The following is an 18,126-nucleotide window of genomic DNA, read 5'->3' as shown; positions in this document are numbered from 1 at the left end:
GGGATTTTTGCTGCTACCATTAATAACAGTAGTGAATTTAAATTGTAATGAAGAGAATCGGTAGTAAGAGTGTTCGTCGTTAATTCGAAGAAGAAGACGATTTGGTGCTGCTGTTGAGATCAATCGAATTTAGGCATGAACTTGTTCTCGAAATCAATCGAATCTCTCCCTTTTTCTGAGATCTAGGTATAGTGGAAAAGAAAAAGAAGAAAAAAAGACGAAGAAGAAGAAGAAGAAAAAAGACAGAAACAAAATTTTATATATTTTGAGTTTGAGAATAATTTTCTTCCAAAATTTGGGTGCGCGCCTGTAATTTTGGGAGCATGGGTTTCACAGTAGAAACATCATGGAGAATGGGTCTCCCCGTAGTTTTCACAAAGATTATTCATGTCTATGAGGAAGAGGAGGCAGCTAGGCTGACTTGATGAATAGTAATGGGTAAGATTTGTACAAGTTTGTCAGCAAAAAAGGAAATTATTTAATAGCGTTACCAGGTTGAATACAGAGATGTGTCAGTTTTCTCTTGTTGAGACATTGCAATTCTCTTTAAGCTATTACTATTTGTAATTAGAAAATGTTACAGAGGCTTACAGATACACTCACAAAGATGCATTGAAGAAACCGGGATAAATAAATAATGATAGTCAAAAACCTTGCAGATATGTTCATCCTCTAGTTCTGAATTGCTCATGCCTACTAAGTTCACTCTATGATGAGGGTTAGGATATTTACAGTTTGGTGCTTCTAATCTGCTCGGACAACTTATGTACACAAAAATCTACAGATGAATTGGAAATGTATTGTGAACCATTATTGAACTTCTAATATCCATGAGATGGCCTCTTGAAGAAGTTGAAAATTTTGACGAACAGCAATATTTAGGAAAACTTGCATTTTGCTGTGGTATTCAGATGCATCTTCTTTGCACTTGAATGCGCCAGCACACTTGCATTGTTCAGCTAAATGGGCAGCTTTTATATGGTTGCACTTGAGACACACGAGATCCTGAATATGGTAGAGGCGTTCTCTCTGACGAACTATTTGGAGAAGTGCATTCTCCATCACCTCACGGTTGTAAGGCTGCCCACACTGTGGTACAGCACATCGCCACTCATCTGAAAGTAAAGCTGAATCACGGCATAGATCCAAGTCTCGGCAGTCATTGCAGTAGCTAAAAAGACGGTAAACCAAATCAGAAATTAGTTTAACATGATACCCATCAAACAATATCAGAAATCGCAACTAGAAAGACGCAATCAACAAACTAGACAAGCAAACAATTAACCATAATACCCTTAAAACAAAACCAGAGAGCAACTAGATGAATCCAGTTAACCATGGTCAGATGATGAGTTTCACACTCAGAGAAATCAGAAACGATCCAAGTAACTAAGTGAAAAGAAAACGATGTTTCTCTGATATCTAACAATTATTCTCTGAGGTGAAACATATATATTTTCAGTCATTCAACTCATTGTGGGAGTAGAAACTCCCTAACCACCAGTTCAATAATTTTTTTTGCAGAAAATATTCAATTAAACCTCTTAAATGATATTAAGTGAAAGAAAAATTCATTTTTATTCTTGTAAGAAAACTAAACAAAAAGAAAAAATCATGACGAATTATCCAGGACAGAGCATGTTAGTCAGTAATAATGTTCAAGTATCAATAAAATAAGATTAGTATCTCCTTTCAAATTACCTGCAAATCACATTTGGTAAGGTGAACGACACACAGGGGTTTCGAAACTCTGCTACTGGATCAAACTCCTTAACACGGACAAATTTTAAGAGGTTCCTTCTCAGCACCTGTGAGAAAAGATATGGGCCAAATAATATTGCTTTATCAATCTTTATCCATTCAAAAGGTATAGCTGAATTTCTAAGAAATATTAGAAGCCTTACCAGAGCGTTATGTTGAACACTACGGTCAAGAGCAAGAACAGCACAGACATGCTTAATGAAATCTAATGCAGCATCCCCTGTATGTGAGCTGGAGCCAGCTACATGAGGCAATTCATGAGATTGCTGCCCATCATTCCTAGATTTATTCGTCTTAAAATGTTGAGTGATATCACGTACAATCTTAAGAAGTTTCTCCGTAAAAAAGGAGCTGACCTGTAGACATTTAAATACAAATCAATACCACGGCTTATAATATTTGAAACAATGAAATTCATACAAAATCTTTGTCATTATCTGTCGCCAAACCTGCTCTTTAAGATATGCTGTCAGCTGTATTTCAAAAGACTCAGCAGCTGCACCGGTTATTGACGGAGTGCACAGGCTGCCATCTACTGAGGATGCTCTAACTGCAGCTTGCTCTTGTGCATACCTCCATGGTTTATACAAAAATTCGGAGACAATTAAAATAAAATGATCCTGCAAGGCCGATTCCAGAAGTTGAATTAATAAAGACTGGCATGATTAGGACTAAGTAATTGTACATCATAGTTGGTATAGGAAATCCTATTTCATGTTACCACTCATTACGTGTTGCATTGACAACTTTACTAAGCTTATGGGCATTACTTATTGACCTACCTGAGTCACCTTCGGCAAGTACTCTGATATATTCCAGTTCGATACAATGTCAATCTGGGGTTCATCTGCTATACAATCATCAGGAGCCTTTGAAACATCTGCAGAAGATGCTCCATCGGCTTTAGCCTGGATCGCGCCATAGTTGTACTGCAAATGAAATCAAAAAATTACTCTTCTGTAAAGAACTGTAAGAACCATGCAAATGGCTTAATATCATAACATTAACAGCATGTCAACTTTTCATGTGAACTGAGGCTCAGCAGATGTGATCGGCTAATTGGCATGTTTTTAAATCTCTAAATCACGGTCCAGAGTACTCTGGCCGTACAGCAAGTTACTCATCTAGATCAGCCCCAATTTAGAAAACATTAGTTCAGGTATCGCACTTAACTCATGGTTAATCAACAGTTCAACGTCTATACTGACTTCGGGTTAGCTCACGCGTGAACCTGGACCGAAATTTTATTAAACTCCTCAAGCTAACTCGATAGCAGACTATTAGTATAACATGGTTGCCACAGGATATCAAGCACAGTCATTAACCTTTTTCTCTATGGTTATCGACTTATTTCACCAATTCATGTGCTCTTAAATCGTTTCAGAGACTAAACACTCAGACAAGATTTTTCTTGTAACTGATTCCATTGTTCTGACCGAGTGCGGTGTTATGACATAAAATTGTATCCCTAGTGTATTTCTGGCCCTTAACATGCAGTAATATCAATTTCGCATGGCACAATTTTTGTTAGAGGCTTTATTTCGGAAGCACTGAAATCAATATCCGTCAGTGAAAAAGAAAAAGAGAAGTCCAAGGACAAACCTGATCCATGAATAGCAATGAGTGGAAGAAGTGCAGGGGTTCAAGCTCAACCCACTCGAAAAGATCTCTACAAAACAGCAAGAGAACGACTTAGCTTTGGGGGGGAAATAACTAACTTCTTCAAACCCATTTCCTAATTCTACCTTGCCCCACCTGGTCTGCAGTGTTTTTAATAAACAATCACAGTAAGCTTGAGCAGCAGATAGATCTGACTTTCCAGTGTCAATAATAATCTTCGAGAAGTCCGCGAATATGATTTTTGCCCCTAATTTCCGGAACTCAGCAAGCAACAAAGCAAACACCTTCTCCATGATCTGTCAATACTCGGTAACAAATTTTCGATAATCAGTGAAGGATGAAATATACATCGAGAACTCGTTCAAAATAAGATGGAGATAGGCATATGAACATGACGAGAACTAACAAGATTCATGATAAGCATAGAAAATTAACTAAGCAAAGTATCTTTCATGATTTCGAGTCAGAGCATTGAGAAAAAGGAATTCTAGTTTCTTTGGATCCTTTTTGTTACCTTGTGTAATACCCGGTGCAGAGCTGGATCATGGAGTTTTGACTGTGGACTGCAGGGAAGGTGAACAAGGACAATTAAAGGAGCCCAAGAAGAAAATGCATATAAAAAATGGGTATAGTTCTTACCTACAAAACCATCTGTAGAGATGTTGCAGTAATGCATCGGCGTATACATTTCCAAATTTGATTGCATCCTGAATGCATCTCTGAATCAACTGCTTAAGCACACGAAATGCAGATGCACATGCACCAGCCTCATCAAGGCCACTTTGTTCATGTGCTCCAGAAATATCAAGGTCAAATCCAAACAAGGCTCCTCCTTCCATCTCATTGATTTGGTTGCTCTTCAGAAGAGCATTTACAGCCAGGTGATGAATCTACACAAGACAGTAATGACATTAAAGATTGTTAGTCGGAAAGCTTAAAAGAAGTACATTATCTGCTTTCTGAAAAATAAAACCTTTAGCTCCACGGAGACTTTTCGATAGGCTCCGGGGTAGGTAAGAACAGGATGGCTGACCTGTAAGGAGAAACCACCAGAAAATGAGAAGCTGTATAACAGAACCAAACCCCTCCAGGTAGAGAAAATATAACTAAATGGAGACTAAAACATCCATGTGAAACAGAAAAAAATCAGCTCGGTAGTAGTTTTTTTTTTGATATCCTGATACTTACTTCATCTGCAAAGCATGTATCATCCTCATTAATGCCTCCTAGATCTGGAATGCCATCATCAGATATCCATAATAACTGTATAAGCAAGAAGACTGGTTAATGTGCTTGGCTACGAAGAACTTCAACCAGAATTTTCAGAAGACAGCGGTCAAAGCACCGAAGATCTCTGCCAAAAAAGCAGAACAGTTTTCTCCATTCCATGATTGGAAAAATTAACTAAAAATCTTGTGAGGCAAGTACAACTAGTCTCTCTCGAGCAGATTGGAAATACTTATTCCAAGAGAACTAATGTGAGTGAAATGACAGTTCCATTTTAAAACACCTAAAGAAAACTACCACTCACTATTTCTATGGCATGTAAAAAATGAGAAACTAATCTGGCCTCATTATACAGGGTAAAAATAGAGATAACCTGTTGCTGATCACGCAAAGCCCTAGAAAGGAACGTATCCGCTGTAAATAGAAGCCAATCAAGTTCAAAATTCCCCAACGGAACCTGTTCCAAACATGTTAAGATGGTAAATAGAATTTCACACTCTCTTTTCTGCACCCTCAGATTTGTTTAACTTTAAGGAGAAAACAAGTGAGGGATGTAAAGCATATATTACATGTGCATATCTTGAAAGTGAGATTCTCTCCTTCAACCACTGGGAAGATGCAGCACATCGTTGCATTCCAATTTTTGCAGCAATGATTTGCCACCCAAGGGCCTATACAGGAAGTTCAATATGGACTAGTGAGTGGAAACAGCTAGCAAACGTGTACCAAACAGCTAAGAAAACAGATTCTACCTGATAGTTGCTATCACGGGCATTGCAAGGAATGCTGACACATGGGAAATCATCGAGAACACGTATTCCTGACCTTACTGAATGAACATCTGGACACTCAATGACACCAATTGCAGGTCCATGATGTTCATGTCTGCCATGAATAATTACAAGCACAATGACAATTAACAAATACATCAGACTCAGCCCAATTAAGACATTAGAAAGACTTCATGGCAAGGACACAAGATGCTCCATCACTGGCATAAGTATCAGATTAGCTATGATTTGCAGATGGTGTAAGATTTATAGTCAAACAATAAGGAAAAGAAAGAAACCTGTAATCAATGATTGCTCTTTGCAAAAGCCTTTCAGCATCTTTGACATGTCCAACATACTCCACCTGATTTTTAACCAGAGATCAGAACCATGTGACAGAGTAAGTAGATCCAGATATCTGAACGCTTAACACTATATATTCACCTTGGAAGTGCATTTTTTTCCAGACAAAGAAGGTTCAACAGATAATGCTTGGCACGCTTCACGAAATTGCTTCTCTAAAATAGACGTGGTTAATTCTTTGTTTTGGAAAGGATTGACCACGATAACTATTATTGTACTAGATGCAGGAAAATATGTTGCATAAATTGCTCGGGCTTCAGATATGCTGAAAAAGAAATCAAAACCAAATCATCAGAGTAGCATTACTACATAGTATTTACTATAGGAAGGGTAGAATTCTTATGTTCTGTGTTCTTATTCATTGTTTACATTTTCTTCGTAGGTTACCAGGGAACTATTTTTCTTATGTTTTGTGTTCTTATTCATATTTAATAATTTCTTTGTGGGTTGCCATAGAAGATTTATCTTGCATTTCATACAATAAATACACACATCAGGTGAACTGCATACCTGTGATACAAGTAGAAGAAACCAATGGATTGTGCCAGATAAGAGCATTCTGTAGTGGTCTTCATTTGCAGTTCCTCCAGTTTCCAACCTTCCTGAGGGTTTCGGTTTTTAGCCACCTTGTCCACTTTACATACACAACCAATCTGAAGGATAGCATTAAATTCTAATGGCACCTTTGTCTCATATATACCCTGACAAAAAATATCAACAATTAGATCAATATAATAATTGAACATATACTTGAACAAACTGACAGGATTGATCAATTAGAATAAATTTTACAATCGCATGCCCTACTTAACTATGATAAAAAATAGAAGGAAGTTGCAGTGTAGTTTTGTAGCCATGGGGTAACAGACGACCATAACTTCCAAATCTGACAGAATATCTGTGTATGCTTTAAAATTTCCACGTTCAAGCTTAACAGCCAAAAGTCAAACCACTCTACATGTAAAGATGTTTCTAAAAACATGGACGAAAGCAAGGAACCTCAATAATTTTTAATAATCCTTTAATTTATGGGAGTAGTTCAAAGGGCAGTAGGAAAATATCTGCAAAAAAAATGAAAGCAATGCAATTCTTAACCTGTCGGGAAAAAACCCAACAGGTCTATATAACTTGGACGAAGGGAATAACAATTTAGGACTAAGCCTACAAGCCACAACCTCTGCATAAAATATCAATGACGAAATGCATAATCATTAACAAAATTACATGCATCAGAAGACTATATTAAGTTACTAACACTGGAAATATATAAAGAATGGATCCATTGACATCGTTCTTGGGTACCCAGAAACTGGATCGTTCTTCTGGAGACCCAAAACTTGAGATCAAACAAAACAATCAATAAAAATAAGAAAGCCTAGACTATAAGATCTTCGGAACAGTAACTTTATGGAGGAAAAATATCTGCAGATACTAATGACTGAAGGCTCAATGCGTACTCATACTAATTGTAAACCTCAAGCAGCAATGACAACCAAAAATTTATATGAAAGCCAAAGCTGCGTAGTGAAATTAAATGGTTGGCAGAAGTAAAAGGCTTGTGACCAAAGAAGAGGACAAGATCAGTGAAATTATCTTACTTCGCTACTAATAATGAAATAATTACATATCTAACCTCAACTTCCGGGTCTGCAAGGTGAGCAGCCAGTTTCTTCCTTTCCAATTTAAACTGGTCTTCTTCAGTTACCACCTAGTAAACACACCACGATAACAGAAATAGGTGTTAGACTGTAAAATGGTGAAACAACTCTAACAGCATATGTTTTAATTTGTACTACGTAACTACATTATAACACAGGATGCACCTCAATTAGAGTAAAGCTAGGATGAGAATGTGGAAGGATTCTGTTCACACGCTTGCCAGGAAATTCTTCTGTGATTGGTGCTTTCGTGTTGAGGTAAAATACTCTAGGAACATGAATTGGAACCTTGAGCATCATACCGTCAGCTACAACCCAAGCAAAAAAGTGACCAGCTTCTGGACACGGAACAAGCTGTAGTATCTGAAACACAAAATAATCAAATTAAGCATTCATAAAAGAAGCGATCAGGGAAAAATCAAAGAAAATGCAAATAAAGTGTATCACCTGCCAGTATGTTCGAGCAAGCGACAGTTCATTTCTCTTAAGAAATGAACTAACTCCATTCAGACCTTGACCTTTTTTACGTGTGTGAATGGCAGCAGGCAACTCAGAGATGCCATCTGACTGACGGAATCTCTTCAACCTGCAAGGATTAATGTTAATAAGGAGAAGATATTTGATGAAGAATTCTTATCTAACGAGTCAATGGCATATAGGAAAAAAACACAGTTCAAAGAAAGACTGCATTATTATTTCTATTTCAATATCTTCTTGAAAAAGTCATGCATTCAAACTGAAACAGAATGAGTTTACAAGCTAAAGAGTAGTGGCTCATCTGAGCTGAAGCAAAATTGAATTTTTGCACAGATATCAAAATAATGTCAGAAGCCTTATTCTCCGGACAACTCATTCATAAACCTTCCAACATGAAGCATGAAGCTTCATAAGTTCCATTTTAAAATGCACATAAGGTGGCTAGTGGTATTTCTATCCAAAGTACTCTGTTTTGCAATCTGTTTGTTAAGAAGAACACAATTATACTTTCTTATATATGCTTATGTGGTAACTTAACTCCACATAGTAACGAGGTCAAGTTGCAGGAGCTAGGGTTTCTACTCCATGTTCTCAGCTCAATCAAAATGCACTTAACATCCCCCTACCAACAAATCCAACGACCCTTATAAGCGTAGTAATGCACAGCAAGAAATTAAGCATCTATATGCAAGTACCTATTTTTTTCCTCGCGGGTATCTTTCCATTTTCGCTTCTTTACCGCAAGCCACGCCTGATAATCAACATTCCTGTCAATATTTTCATAGGTGATGGTAGTTGACTGTTCAAGGGAAACCCGCGGAGAAAATTGCTCTGCTGACTGTCCTTTGTTGACTTCGTAGCTGCGAACTATAGGCCTCGGTCCAATTTCAGAACCGACACCTTTGTTTCCGAAATCCTCTAGATCTTCAATGCCTGCTTCTTCCCCCACATCGTTAGTATCCGTTTGAGCATTATGACCTTTTATCATCGGACTGAACATATCAACCAATTTCCGTTGGCGAAACTTGTCATCCTTTTCACGAACTCTTTTATGTAGCCAATCAGGATGAATTACTCTTGGGACAGGGTTCGCAACCTGTAAAAAACTTTTTTCAGAAAATTATAGTAATAATGCAACATAGAAGGAAACTGAAATTAATATTTGGAACTAGACACCAAGCACCTTTTGCATAGCTGCAGGAATAGTAATAATTTTTTGAATTGTTGAACCAAGTCGCTGCTTATAATAGGACCAGTCAACTATGGATCGGAAGTCCCCAACTGATGATATTCTGCACCACTTCCGCACATAATGCTCCATAACATCTGCTGAAGACAGAATAATACTATCGCTCCCATGTTTTATTACCAATGCCAATATAATGTAAAACATAATCAGAAATGATAACTGAACCATACCAGACCCAAATATTGCAACTGGAATCGCACGTTCACTTACTGAACTTCCCTGAATTTGCAAATAGAAAAAAAATTATTTTTGAAACAATAATAGGAAAACAGATAAATGACAAAGCCACTATAACCCATAAATCAGACAAAATATATAGCAGGTTTGTGAATGTAAAAGGTGGGATAATGCACCGAACAAACTGCCACAAACCCCTGCCGTGACAGACCAATCCACAACCAAAACTGGCAGCAAATTGCAAAGGAACGCCACTAGGTACCCACTTAAACAAGACATGTATTCTATTGATGCAAAGAAAAATGACTCATTAACTGTACGTATGTCTCGTTCAAGGAATGCGCATAAGCCACATAGTGGAGTATCTAATAGGACTTGCACAACAAATTATTCTGTTGTTTCATAAGTTAACACAAAACTAAAATTGTCACGGTATGATGAGAAAGAGAAAGAGAGAGAGAGAGAGAGGGAGAGATGGGCCACACGTGGCATAAATTTTCTGTCACCAATTATTTGTAATCTCACAAGCAACACCCCTGTCTGGATCTCTTCCAAGAATAATGACTCACATCACTCAAAACAAGAGATGCATCCATCTTTTAAGACATGATCTTTCAGAATGTATAAGCACGTCTAAAGAATAAAGATGAACCAATTATATTTCATAGTTATGTTAAGATAATGAACCGCCCAGAATCAAGAAGGTAATTCACCAACAAAAACATGCAGAGTGCCCCGAATTGGAGCAAGGATACGTACTTGTGGCTCACGTGCAACTATATACTGACAACGGAGTCCTTTATCTTTAACCATTGCATCACCAAGAAAATCAGCAAGTCGCCTTGCAGTGGTCACAGCACACGACTTCTGCTCTCCATAGTCTGCTAAAGATTTACTCATGGTGCTTGATTCCGATATGTAATCAAGCAACTCTTTATCAGCAACATCGATTCCTTGATTCTAACAAATTATATTTAAACCCGTCAGAATTCTTCCAACCATATTCCCATGAGTAACTTTCGTTTTAACGAGAATAGTAAAAACTACCTCCAACGAAACTTAATAATATAATACAGTGAAGCAAGATAGAGAGGCATACGTCAAGAAGATCAAGCCAGCGGTTAGCAACAGCTGCAACTGCCGAATAACATTGCTCGAGGGTTTGCCCATCGAGGAACTTGTCGAAAACCTCGGCCTGTGATCAAGTTGAAGTTCAGAAAAGGCCACAAGCATACACCATAATGATGATGCAAATAACATTCCTTACAAAGGGTAAAATGTTGAATTAAGCTATAAGCTAGAAACATATTGCTAGTGTTGGACAATGACACACTTACCTATTATCTAATTCCTATAATTAAGATGCAGAATAACAATCACACTTACCTATTTGGGCATCAGATATGCATATAGATGAATATTTATCATGATTGACAGATAGTGCAGGGATTGGATGGACATTGGAATTGTTGGAGAAGGACAATTAAAAATAAGATACAAACGGAGTACAGAAATGAAAACACAAAACCAAGGAAATTGCAGAAGAAACAAAGCAAACCTGGAAAACTTTGATGAGCTTAAGCTCACCTCTACGCTTAATTTCAAAACCTTTAAGCTCCGCAATGGTTCCGTCGTCATTAAAAACAGCATACCGCTTCTTAATTAATATCCCCTCTTCCTTTGAAGCTGGTAGGATCATCGCCTGTGAACCACAGATATGGGCCAAAGGACTCACTGTGAGCTTCGAGAAGAAAAATGTATAAACTAAAGAAACTAATGAGCTGCTTCATCTCACCTTATATGGACCATCCACTTCAAATTCAATAGAGCATTCGCTTTGTGTAGTATATGTCTTATTGATAGGATCTTCGAGTGTCTGTCATGGCATGAGACTAATCAAAAATGTGCTGAGCTTTTTCATGGCATGAAACGAACAAGGGGTTTGCTAAATAACTAGCTACATTGTATAATCATAACCGCTTGATAGCTGGAAGTGGGAAATTAATGTTAATTGAAGTGCCCTGCTCACCTGGTATTGATCATTTGTGTTGTTTCTTGCGACATCAACATTAAGCATGACACAAGGATACGAGATTGTCAACTTTTTCTTCAAGTCTCTGATATGCATATAACAAAAGAGATTATAAGCTAAATAACCAAAAGCAAATAAGAGGGACACGAAAAGTTGAAGTAACAGTCTGGGGCCAATAATCAGTATAGGAAATGTGGAAGAAACTTGTGCATTACTTTGTTTTGAAGGTAAAGTTCTCTGGAAAAGACCCAGGAAGTGCACACCAGATACCGTCTGTATCCAACTCCAATGGTCTCCCAATTTTTTCAACTAATACACGAGCATTCTGAATTATTTTTGCTCCGGTATAAGTAACTACACCAGCCATTTCCATCGAGTACCATCTTGCACCCCTAAAGTCGATCACGAAAATCTTTTTTAGATGATAAAAAAAGCAAAAAAAAGATAATGAAAAACCATAATAACTAACAGGATGCCAAAAGAACAATAAGCACTCACTTTCGCATGACATATCCATAGAAGGAATTTAGAATACATTTGTGAGCAAGCTGTAAAGAATCATAGAGAACTACCATATCCTGCAAACACCATAAGGAGACATTAAATACACGGAACCAGAAATGATAATGCATATTACACAAAGTGCTCAAGGAACTGAAAATCATTATACTTGTGCTTCCTGGATCTTTATAGAATTCCCAATGGCCTTTGCATCTCCTAGTTTCCCCTTCCAGACTTTATTAAGTCCTTTATATTCGTACCTTCTATCCCTGAAACTAAATTTTTGAAAAGGAAGAATATCACTTGGAAAGTACAAAGTAAAAAAGAACCATCTGAGTATTTAGCTTAATATTAGAAATCCTACTTGCACCTGTTCCAAGTATCGCCCTAATTACATAATAACAGTATGGTAATCTAGTAAGGGGCTACTGAAGAGCTTATGCACTACCTACGAACTGTGTCAACATAAAAAGGATTTTCACGCATGCATATCCCTGCTTCTCGCACCTCTGTGACTGGTTTGTCGAGGACCCTTTTATATGCCTGTAACGGATTAGCATGGTTAGTAGTAAAGTATCCTTAACCAGGAAAAAATTTCTTATTAAACAGTCATGTGTTTACCTTTTGGCAATACTTCTTTAGCCGGTCTTTCAGTTTTACTTGTTGCTCAGTCTTGGGAAGGTCTAGAAAAGATTTTGCTATTTGACCACGTACATTATCAACTAGCTCAGACTCAATTTGCCTCTTCAAATGATAATAGTCACTGATATCGAAAATTATGACCAGATGTCAGTGGTCATCATTGCTATTGCTATGCTTGTAAATAACATAAGCAGAGCAAAAGTAAACCTTTTCTTTGCGGTGAAGGTTTCTCCACGCCAAACCCATTCTAGAGTCCGCAGACAGGTTTTTCCAGGGCGGTTAAAGTCACATGCGGTGCAGATTTCATCTGAAACTATCGAAGGGGGCTGAAAACGCACAAAGAAAATTCAACCTTAAAAGTATCTGAATGGAGCAACATCTTCCTACAACGATGATCTAAAACATTTATGTGCCCAGGACACGCAAAACAGAATAAATCCTCAACTACATCAGGAAAATATCCCTCAGATTTTCATGTTAGACTGATCGGTCAAGAAATGAATACAAGATCAGCTTTCACATCATATTTAGCTGAGGACACTGAATATTTGCTTAGGATCTGCAATATCCATGAGTCATCTAATGTTCAACTGATTAGCATATAAGCAGATTGTGACTCTGGCGGGTGGAAATTCTGAAGAAAATATAATGTTACTAGTATTATCTGGAAATGAGAACCTAAAGCTCAGTGTCTAGAAGTCAGTGCCTGAAAGAGATCGTTAACTACAACAGAGAATTTAGAGCAGGTATATAGATGTCAACCATACCTGAAGCCTATTTGTTAAAATGATATTTGGATACATTGCAGCAACATCTAAATGATATATAAGTGGGGGCTCTTCGCGTATGGGCTCATCACGCAGCATCTCTAGCTACAGTTCGCATTGAAGAAAAGGTTTATATCAGTAAATAACTAATAAAGATTCGTGTATTTTCCATTGGACAATTCCAGCATAGCAGACCTTAAGATAAAAAGAAAGTAACGAACACAAACTTATGTAACATTCTAATGCCAACTCATGGGAAATTTAAGTACAGGAAATACAGGCTGCCAAAACAACAAAAAAAAGGTACCTAACAAGGAATAAAGAAACATAATTTCCATGATTAGATCATAGCTAGCCTATCACCATGCGTTGCTAGGAAAGACTAACAACTAAAGCAAACAATTATGAAAACTCAATATGTAGAACATAAAACATACATGGGAACAAAAATAACTGAGCAATGGTTTCGTCATTTGACACAAGATATATGAGTACCTTTTCAAGGATAGCGTTCTTTACTTCGCCATAGTTGGAGACTGAATCCAAATCCATCTTACCCTCTACTCTTATTGCATATTGAAGATCACGATCAAGGTTGCAGATTAATTGCTGAAAATTGAAGTACAATATAAAGATGTCAATCAAATCTTTGAAAAAAAAACGGTATACCTGAGTAACAATGACTTGTGGAATTACTTCCAGCAAAAAATCATATGACAGGATAACTGAGTACAACAAGCTATCACATGTAAGCCAGAATATGACAAAACAAATATGGAAGTACGACATGTTACGTGCATTAAATATTTTGCATAAACATACAGTTAGCATCAAGGAAAATTTTAAGACAAAGAATTTTCATGTAGTCACGTAGACTTAAAAATCACCTCATAAGCAGCTGGATCAAGTTGAAATTTAGTGGGTAGATCAGATCTGAAAACACCACTTTCAAGACATTCCACATGGCCACCAATATAAGTTTCGCTCTCTAAAAGCTGGTTGTTATGAAACTTCTCTAGCTCTGCTTGGTGTTTATTAGGACAGATAACATTTGCCATGTAAGCCTGTAAACATTGTGAAAGTTAAACTCTGTTTAACTACAGGCTAAACAAATAACACAAACAAAAGATGCTCAGTTAGAAAAGAAACAGCAAAACATGATGAAAAGAAGCATCACATCAGAAAACCAAAAGAGTTGCAAGATACAGTTAGCGATAAATATGTAAAAAACAATACAGGTTCTACAGAGAACCCACCTGAACCATAAGAAGCATCTCACAAAGAGTACCACTTCCTTTCCGCAATACCTCATCAGGCGGCATAGGTATAATTGTAGCAAGCGAGAATATAAACGGATGAACATATGTCATATAAAGGAAGTAAGTTGCAACAGCGTCTGATACAGAATAAGACGCCATTGTCTGGTGGAAAATATTTCATAAATAAGTCAGATACATTCGTAATTTATTTTATAAACGAATGCACAAAATATTAAATAATTTTATTGAATATGAACAAAAATAACCACTGAACTAGCACCTGTGGTTGTTCCATGGCAAAGCGAACCATATCCTCAGGATCGACTTCTAATGGATCATAACCCAACTTGGCCTTAGTAACAGCCTAAAAGAGAGATAAAAGACAAAAGACAAAAAAAATGTTAAAACCTAGAGCCCTTGATAGCACAAAGAAAAAAAAATGTGATCAAACAACTGCACTATGAGACTAACCACTAAAAGTGAGCATAAGGTATTTGAGCCTTCATTTTTTTCGTATTAAAATGCATGTTCATTTATCATGCTTTTAGAGACAAATATTTATTTACTAATCTTTAAAGTAAGTTCAAATAAATGACAGAACGACTACATAATGTTTTGCACCTTTAGACCCTGGCTTCCTTGAGGGAGATAACTATCACGTTTGACCCAAGCAAAACAATCCATATGGCAAGCGAATTTAGCACGACATTCCCCTTGATTTCTGTCACATAGAAATCCTATCTCCTGCAAACACAATCAGAAAACATTAAAATGTGGGCCACAAAGAACTTCAATAGACCGGCTAACACATTTAAAAGGGTTACAGAAGTATGCAGATACAAGCATTTGCTTGAGACGATGACATTGAAATGCAGTCAATGTAAAATGATACTTTCTATACCAATTAAATAACCAATCAAAAAGAAAAATCCACTTTCGGAACAAACACATACATCACTCATCGAAAGTCCATGGTGTGCTGCTCTAATTTCAAGAAAAGGCCAATCAAAAAAATCTCCATTGTACGTCACGTAAATACCAGGTTTCACCTCTTGCATATGTGAAAACCATTGTTTGATGAGTTCGACCTGCCAAGAACAGATGACAAATGATAAAGATGTGGAACTATGTGCAACAAATTTGGACTTCAAACCAAAACAACCTATTTGGTGGTACCTCATTTTTCACATTTTTCACTGTGAAACATCCTTCAAATTCTGGTTTGGGAGTGTACTCCAAATCTTCTATATCCTCCCCCACACACTGAAAATCCAATTGGAATATTAATCAGCGATAACTGAACTCACAGAAGATACTGTTGTTAGCAAAGAGGCTTAGAGTTGTTACTTCAGAAAGATTTAAGTTGCCAAGCCAACCTCTCTATTAATTATAAGGTACCCTTGCCCATCCACCATGTACGATATCATCATTACTTGATCATATTCAGCATCAGGAAATTTCAAAGGAAGCTTTGTTGTCTCAATATCAAATGCACAAACATGAACTTCAGCACGTTGTAAAAGATCTGTTCTTCTCTCAAGAATAACACCAGCGCTGGATACACTAACATCATACCACTGACCGCACCTTATGTCTGCATAAAAGCTCTCGAACTTGTAAGCAATCACACATTACAAATTTGTTCTAAGAAATGAAGTAAACTAGGGTCAAATGTTTGATATGAGAATCACCTTTATCAATAGCAAACCGTACATGATACGGAACATCATACTCCCGGAGATCAACAATGCAATCTATAAAATCTAGAGGTCTTTGGTTGCTGTAACATGTCATAAAGGCATAATACATCAACTAAACCCAGGTAACACAGTAAAGTATTATGTGTAAATTCTGAAATAATATAAAGATAGAGCACAGAATGACACCTCACCTCTTTCCAGATAATATCGATTCATATGCTTCCGCAGCATCATTCTTTTCCTGGTTTCTTTGAACAACGTGCAGTAAATCATTTTTTACATGCATCAAATGCTGAATAGTGTCGAAGGATATCTTGAGATATGACTTTCGCATGCCAGATAAGTGGTTTTTCTGAGAAAAGCAAACCTTGAAGTTACATCACACATTATGGAAAATACTAGCAGCACAACGATCAGAAAATATCTACACCACACAGCAAAAGATGAACAACTAATTTCTGTCTACTGAAACTGAAGTTACAGTAATCCAAAGTAAAATGAGCATATACATCAAATTGAATCGCATTATAAATCAATAAACACAATCATATATTCATAATACACTAAAAGCAAGACAAGTAGTTAACTCACTAAAGCAAGGTCCTCTTTCTCTACAATTTCTACATCAGCAATTTGCCCTTCATATCGTCGTTTAAGATATGCCTCCACACCCGTTTCCATTTTAGGCTACAACATTAAGTTCAAAATTAGCAACCAATAGAATAACAAAACTCAATTCAATTAACACTAAACATTCTCATGTGCAATAATTCACAACTTATACTTTGGTTGCCGCATAGAAATAAGGTTGAAATTTATACTTCGATTTAAACGTAGTCCCATCCTAAAACAAAATTAAACATCAAAAGAACCAAACAATTAGTCATCCACACACACTAAACTCATCAAATCAAAAAAAAAAAAAAAAATCCCTAAATTAGTTCAAAACCCTTACCTGACAAACAAAATAGAGATCCACACAACTATAAACCTTCCTCGTCTCTTGGTCTTCCCACGATGACTACAAAATCGAAACACATAACCAAATCAAAACAACACTTACAATACTGATAAGAGTTACTACTAAGAGACTGACTTACAGAAGATGAAGTGAGTAACCATCCCAATCTCTTATCACCTTCAGAGAAAACATCAAACCCTAATTTACTTTCTCTTTCTTCCTCAACATTTTTAACAAATTTCTGCTTCTTAAAACTTCGCGATGAATCTCCATCTCTATTATTACTTCGATTTTTCCATCTACTATCACTCATTTTCTAAGGTTAATTCGAATTCGGGCTAATAAATAGAAATTGGAAACCCTAGATTTGTGGATTGAATGGATAGATCCGCCGGAGATGAGTCGGTGAGAATGGGATTTGGGGGAAAATGAAGAAGGAGATCTTGAAATCTCTCTACTGTGTGTGATTTTGCCGCCTCTAGCTAATAAAGCTAAAACCATTTTCCCGCTCGATAAAGGGGGTTTATATTCATATGACGAGATTGTCCCTTTGGATGTTAATTATTTACGGTATCTCCAACCTGGATGGAACGAGTTGGGAAAAGGGCCGGAAGGCTCTAGTTTTATGCTGGGCAGTGGGCATTTATGGATGCGACCTTATTGAGTCCGATTTTCGGCACTTTTTTGTTTTTTAATGAAAATTATTATTGGGGCGTCAAATTCCAACAGAAGGGTTTTATTTGGATATTTAATGACCAAAAATCTGGTTACAGGATATTTTTGATTTAGTAGTAATTGTCCAAATTACCTTTCAATTAAAATTCAAACTTAAAAACAGAAACAAAACCTAATTTATTCTTCATTGTTCATATTTCAACTACTCCTCTTCTTCTTCTTCTCTTTCTCTTCATCTTCTTCACCGTAACTTTCAAATCCATTGAATTCATTTCATCGTTTTCAAT

General features: G+C 36.8%; 1 protein-coding gene across 2 annotated transcripts; it reads right to left on the bottom strand.

The window, feature by feature from the left end:
• Positions 1 to 460: 460 nt before the first annotated feature.
• On the bottom strand, positions 461 to 17,630 carry LOC113322025 (DNA polymerase epsilon catalytic subunit A-like). Of its 2 annotated transcripts, none has more exons than XM_026570025.1 (49): positions 17,304 to 17,630; positions 17,159 to 17,224; positions 16,988 to 17,047; positions 16,795 to 16,890; positions 16,395 to 16,555; positions 16,195 to 16,283; positions 15,880 to 16,097; positions 15,680 to 15,766; positions 15,457 to 15,591; positions 15,125 to 15,247; positions 14,784 to 14,867; positions 14,501 to 14,665; positions 14,132 to 14,308; positions 13,740 to 13,853; positions 13,245 to 13,349; positions 12,685 to 12,803; positions 12,457 to 12,598; positions 12,284 to 12,378; positions 12,005 to 12,110; positions 11,833 to 11,912; positions 11,550 to 11,726; positions 11,332 to 11,419; positions 11,098 to 11,178; positions 10,861 to 11,004; positions 10,402 to 10,497; positions 10,062 to 10,262; positions 9,296 to 9,344; positions 9,060 to 9,202; positions 8,572 to 8,972; positions 7,847 to 7,985; positions 7,565 to 7,762; positions 7,375 to 7,449; positions 6,252 to 6,442; positions 5,823 to 6,006; positions 5,678 to 5,742; positions 5,361 to 5,493; positions 5,178 to 5,279; positions 4,982 to 5,065; positions 4,570 to 4,644; positions 4,355 to 4,414; positions 4,021 to 4,271; positions 3,896 to 3,944; positions 3,517 to 3,677; positions 3,364 to 3,430; positions 2,544 to 2,690; positions 2,211 to 2,381; positions 1,905 to 2,117; positions 1,702 to 1,808; positions 461 to 1,171 (listed from the first exon to the last, which is right to left on the bottom strand). In XM_026570025.1, exons 1-49 carry the CDS (start codon positions 17,475 to 17,477, stop codon positions 811 to 813), a joined length of 6,609 nt encoding a protein of 2,202 aa, XP_026425810.1. In that variant the 5' UTR covers positions 17,478 to 17,630; the 3' UTR covers positions 461 to 810. The 2 variants fall into 2 exon arrangements, with proteins under 2 accessions (XP_026425810.1, XP_026425809.1); XM_026570024.1 differs by having other exon boundaries at positions 9,060 to 9,205; positions 17,304 to 17,477.
• Between the last annotated feature and the right edge of the window lie 496 nt (positions 17,631 to 18,126).

Source organism: Papaver somniferum, chromosome 11, assembly GCF_003573695.1.
Source record: "Papaver somniferum cultivar HN1 chromosome 11, ASM357369v1, whole genome shotgun sequence".
Taxonomy (NCBI): Eukaryota; Viridiplantae; Streptophyta; class Magnoliopsida; order Ranunculales; family Papaveraceae; genus Papaver; species Papaver somniferum.
The sequence above is the reverse complement of the archived record's forward strand: the minus strand, read 5'-3'. Positions and strand labels throughout refer to the sequence as shown.